The sequence below is a fragment of the Amblyomma maculatum genome, chromosome 11 (genome assembly GCF_055883805.1).
Source record: "Amblyomma maculatum isolate TAMU_Amacu chromosome 11, ASM5588380v1, whole genome shotgun sequence".
NCBI classification, from domain to species: domain Eukaryota; kingdom Metazoa; phylum Arthropoda; class Arachnida; order Ixodida; family Ixodidae; genus Amblyomma; species Amblyomma maculatum.
The window spans coordinates 150644373-150650344 of NC_139354.1; the positions used below are offsets into that span (position 1 = coordinate 150644373).

The following is a 5972-nucleotide window of genomic DNA, read 5'->3' on the forward strand; positions in this document are numbered from 1 at the left end:
TCAGACCATTGGAGCGTGACAGTTGACATTGAAGGACGCCCATTCACATGCAAGCTGGACACAGGAGCGAACTGCTGTATAATCTCGAGTAAGGATGTCTGCAAGCTGCCGAACAAGCCTCACCAAGAATGTCGCGTAACATTAACTGCGTTCTTCGACCACAAAACTCTGGCCAAAATAAAACTTCTACTGCATTTGCGCGCTAACAACCAAGTTCACAAAGAGACGTTTTTCGTGGTTGACCAAAATGTGTCCGTGACTCTCAGTGACTCAGTAGCTGAACGCCTTGGGTTTATTTGTCGGGTAGAAACTGTTCATGTCGACCAGTTGTACCCAGCAGCGCAATCGTTTGCAGATGTTTTCAGTGGCGTTGAGTACACGATGAAGTTAAAGCCTGAATGCGTGGGAGTGGTCGTCCCGGCGAGGAGAGTTCCAGTGGCCCTCTAAGAAAAAGTCAAGGAAGAGCTATAGCGCATGGAAGAACAAGGCGTCATATCCAAGGTAAGCGAGCCTACAAAATGGTCCAGTCACATGGTCACTGTAGTTAAGAAAGCAAAAGTACGCATCTGCCTAGATCCCACAGCACTCAACAAAGCTTCGCTACGGGGGCATTACCCCATGCCGACTCTTGAAAATGTAGTGTCTAAGCTTGCCGGAGCCAAGTTCTTTACAACTCTAGACGCGGCATCAGAATTCTGGCAAATAAAACTAGCTGACGCAAGCTCCAAGCTCTGCACAATGAGCACACCTTACGGACGCTATCGCTCTCTGCGCATGCGTTTTGGAATTGCCTCAGCCACGGAAGTGTTTCAAGCAGCAATGCATCACGTGCTAGAAGGTTTGCCAAATGTCGCAGTAGTAATCGATGACATCCTCTTATGGGGCAAGACTAAAGAAGAACACGACTACCAGTTGCAGAATCTTTTAACACGCTGTGCCAACATAACCTGAAACTGAACTTGACGAAATGTTCATTTTTCCAGCCCGAGGTACGCTACCTGGGACACGTGCTCACTGCAGAAGGCCTGCGAGTTGACCCACAACGCGTACAAGATATTTTGGAAATGCCAGCACCAAAGAATAGTAAGGAACAGCAAGTTTTTCTGGGCACGATAAACTTTGTGCAACGTTTCATCCCTAACATGTCTGTGGTGACCACCCCTCTTCAATCTTTGCTACGCAAAGAAATCGCATGGGTATGGACAGAAAAGCAGCATGAAAGCTTCGAAAAGTTGCGCGAGGCTCTGATAACAGCCCCGATCCTCTGTTATTTTGACCCCAAGAAAGGGTCAAAATAACCTTATCAGTTGACGCAAGTCAGTTCAGGGTAGGCGCCGTTCTGATGCAGGATGCGCACCCCGTTGCTTTTCATCGCGGTCACTCACATATGCGCAGCAAAGATGTGCTCAGATAGAAAAGAAAACCCTCGCGATAGTGAGCAAAGTAGAGTTCTGGGCTAGTTGGTAATACATGATAAGTGGGAGGCTTAGCGCGGAACAGACAAGGACAAGAAAGGCACACAGGACGAGCGCTCGTCCTGTGTGCCTCTCTTGTCCTTGTCTGTTCCGCGCTAAGCCTCCCACTTACCTCGCGATAGTGCACGGCTGCACCAAATTTCATGACTATACCGGGTGTCCCAACTAACTTGAACCAAGGGATACAAAATAATACATTTGAGGTAGGTCAGTGAAACCAATTGCATTCAACTGCCAGCCTCCTTGCGCACTACAGGCGATTTTTTGTTTTGCAATTACTTAATTAGCTAATTATGTTAATTTTCTAATTTAGTAAATATCGGCTTTAGACCAAACATGTGAATTGGAAACTTGTAGAGCACCTTCAGAAACCCCCATTCCATTAATTGCGATAAAGAAAGTCTCACGTGTATCTTTTTTTCTGGGCTCAAAAGAAAGCCTGCGAAATACAAATAATACCACGTGACTAGTGCATTTGTGCGCCGCGATTGTGGTGCTCTCAGTCGTGGTTTGAGCGAACGAAATTAGCTGCGGACGTGTCTCCTTTGGCCCGCAAAAGCGTCAGGCCGATATGCCTGCGATGGCTTCTTCGCCCGCGTCCGACAGCCGGCCCACGTGATGGTGCAAGTAGCACCGAGAGCGGCGAGCCGACACCACCGGGATTCTAACAAACCCTCCTTCTCTCCCATCAGCGAACTTTACGGCAAACGGATGAGCGATAAGGTATCAACCACTGAATCTGCGCATACAGGCTTGGGTAAAGGGGCGAGATGACATGTGACTCGACTAAAATTAGCGCTGCAGCTTCATTTGCCGGTTCTTTATCGTCATCCGCCTGTCGTGATGTAGGCTGCCGCGGTGCACATGCCTGGCCAAGATCGCGGTGACGACGGGCGAGCTCGAGCTCGCTCCAACCATCGCCAACATTTCTGCCTGCCGCTGCAACGGGACCATCGGGTCACGGCCGCAGCTGATTTCGTTCGCTCGAACCACGACTGGGAGCACCACAATCGCGGCGCACAAATGCGCTAGTCACGTGGTATTATTTGTATTTCGCGGGCTTCTTCTGAGCCTGGAAAAAAAGAAACACGTGAGGCTTTCTTTATAGCAATTAATGGAATGGGGGTTTCTGAAGGTGCTCTACAACTTTCCAATTCACATTTTTGGTCTAAAGTCGATATTTATTAAATTAGAGAAATTAACATAATTAGCTAATTAAGTAATTGCCAAGCAAAAAATTGCCTGTAGTGCGCAAGCAGGCTGGTAGTTGTATGCATCTGGTTTCACTGACCTACCTCATATATATTATTTTGTAACCCTTGGTTCAAGTTAGCTGGGACACCCGGTATATTTGGACAGCATGCAGTAACAGTGGAGACAGATCATCGTCCATTGGAGGCCATTTTCAATAAATCACTGCACCAGTGCCCGCTACGCTTGCAACGCATGCGGCTGACGTTGCAACGTTATCCCATTATCGTTACGCATAAACCCGGCAAAGAACTGTTCCTCGCAGATGCTTTATCTCGCTTTCCCACTAAGGCATACATGGAAGAACACCAGAAATTTCAAGTCAATGTTCTTGATTGCGTTTCAGCCTCGGAGCACTGCCTGAAAGACCTGCTTGCAGCAACCAGTGGCAACAGCAACCTGACAAAGCTGCGCGAATACGCCGAGGCAGCATGGCCTCTTCACAAGCACGAAGACCCCGGGCAACTTCGGACCTACTGGGGGTACCGAGACTGGATACATGCGCAGGATGGCCTCGTATTTCGCAGCAACAAGGTAATTATATCAGAGTCAAAAAGATACGAAATGATCCGCCTCCTTCACGCGGCGCACGCAGGCGCGGATAAAATGAAGATGAGGGCTAGGAACGTGATGTACTGGCCGAACATGGCGAGCGACATTGAGCAGTTCTGTAAAGGGTGCAAGGTGTGTATGAAGAATCAGCCGCGAAACGCCAAAATGCCCCTTTTAGGTCACGATGTCCCAACCTTACCCTGGCAAGTTGTTGGTATTGACCTGTTCTTTTATGAAGGTCGTGAATTTGCCGTCATTGTGGACTTTTACTCATCTTTTTTCGAAATTCGGGAACTTCGAACCATCACAGCAACCTCGCTGAAAACCTGGTGTTCTGAAATCTTTTCGGTCCATGGCTTGCCTTTGAATTTTTTAAAAATACACAGCGCAACAAACATAGGACAAGCGAGTAGACGGGAACAGCGCTGACTGTCAACTGCATGATTTATTGAAAGAATACGAATATATACAAAAATGTTCTGACAACCAAGTGCGCATGTTCGCAGATAAAACAGCATTTTCCTTTAACCAGTTTCGTCAAGATATTAGATTTCTCGGGGATGAATGATAACAGATGGGGTGCTTACGCATGTGTCAGAATTCTTGTGAATGAGATAGGCTTCTTTTAATTCTCGTGTTAATTTCTCTCTGTGTTTGTACAACACTGAAGTTTCTTTGAACAGGGGAGTGCAAGGAGGATCAGGGAACAGGGGAGTGCAAGGATCTGTTATCATTCATCCCCGAGAAATCTCATATCTTGACGAAACTGGTTAAAGGAAAATGCTGTTTTATCTGGGAACATGCGCACTTGGTTGTCAGAACATTTTTGTATATATTCGTATTCTTTCAATAAATCATGCAGTTGATAGTCAGCGCTGTTCCCGTCTACTCGCTTGTCCTATGTTGGTTGCGCTGTGTATTTTTAAAAAATGAAGCACCAACTAGCTCAACTCACAGTTCTTTTGCCTTTGAAGCTGTGCAGTGATAATGGGCCACCCTTTAACAGCCGGGAATTTAAGGATTTCCTGAACATCCTAGGTATCGCCCACGTCATGTCAAGCCCCTACCACCCGCGGTCTAACGGCAAGAGCGGTGCAGGAAGCAAAGAAGCTTTTAAAAAAAATGCTCCTTTAAAATGCCTGCATTTCAAATGGCTTTGCTTGAACGGCGCAATACTCCGCGTGATGATGTGCTACATTCCTCTGTGCAGAGTCTGATGGGACGCCAAACTCGGACACTTCTTCCGGTGCCTACAAGCCACTTGCAACCACAGTCAATGCCCAGCAACGTGGTTTGCAGCCGGCTTCGCGAAATACGCCAACGCCAAAGGAATTACTACAACCGCGGCAGCAGGTACCTGCCACCAGGACAGCAGGTCACCGTGTATGACACAATCCAGCGGAGCTGGTCTCCAGCTGGCTTTCTCAGGCCAGCTAACGAACCTCGCTCAGCGATCGTGAAAACTGAGGACGGCAGGGAAATTCGACGCACACGAGAACATCTACGACTGATAGGACCGCAACCTGAAACAAGTCCCACCCCTCAAGAAGGCCCTCGCACAGAGCCCACCCAAGAGCTACGCCGAAGCACAAGGTAACGATGCCAATCATATCGGCACCCTCTGCCCGAGCGACGCTAAACCTTGTTTTTTTTTTTCCGTAAAAAGGAAGATGTAGCAGATCTGAGTAAGGCTGACGTCACTCGCTCTAACCTAATCTGCGCATGACCCAATACGTCAGCACACTGTACTTCTTAGCACAGCAGTCCTTATCGGTAATAAAAGTTGTTCATCACCCGACGCGGGGCCGTGCACACGTACTTCGAGCTTATTATTCCTTGAACCCCTCAGTAACAACCCCTGGTCCCGATGCGAACGTCCTCTGACGGACTCACCCAGACTTGATCCTCAAGCTTGTACTCAGCATCGCGTCGTCGCAAGTTGCAACCTCAGGCGTCGGTTAGTTGCTGATTTTTAATGCGCGTTTGGGCGAGTCTTCGGGCTTCCTCTGCGCGTTGAAGGTAGACGGCGACGTCCAGGTTATCCTTATCGGTTACGTGTGGCAGCATTGCGTCAAGCGTCGTCGTGGGCTCCCTGCCGTACACAAGGCTGAACGGGGTCGACCTGGTTGTCTCCTGGATGGCGGTATTATAAGCGAAGATGACGTAGGGCAGAATGGCGTCCTGTGTCTTGTGCTCGGTGTCGACGTACATTGCAATCATATCCGCAATAGTTTTGTTGAGTCCATTTGTCTGGGGATGGTACGCAGTAGTTCGTTGATGGCTTGTATGACTGTATTCTAGGATGGCTAGCGTCAGCTCTTCCGTAAATGCCGTTCCTGTCCATGATGAGGACTTCTGGGGCGCCGTGTCGCAAGAGAATTTATTCGACAAAAAACTGCGACTTCTGCCGTAGTACCATTGGGCAGTGCTTTTGCTTCGGCGTATCGGGTAAGGTAATCGGTGGCCACGATGATTCACTTCTTACCCGCAGATGAAGATGGAAAGGGGCCGAGAACATCCATCCCAATTTGTGGAAAGGGCAGGGTTTGTGGCGGTATCGGGTTCAGTAGCCCAGCTGGCCTGATCGGTTCGCTGGCACTCACGGCACGTTTTTACGTAATGGGAAACGTCGGCAGGCAGTTGCGGCCAGTAGTACTTCTCCTGGATTCGATGCAACGTGCGCGCAAAACCGAG

General features: G+C 48.7%; 1 protein-coding gene across 1 annotated transcript; it reads left to right on the plus strand.

Annotated features, from left to right (window-relative positions):
- The first annotated feature begins 381 nt into the window (after positions 1-381).
- On the plus strand, positions 382-4875 carry LOC146175183 (uncharacterized). The gene is given in 4 exon segments (XM_084585543.1): positions 382-501; positions 984-1083; positions 3073-3260; positions 4480-4875. Coding segments are annotated over 4 exon segments (804 nt in total).
- The last annotated feature ends 1097 nt before the right edge of the window (positions 4876-5972 follow it).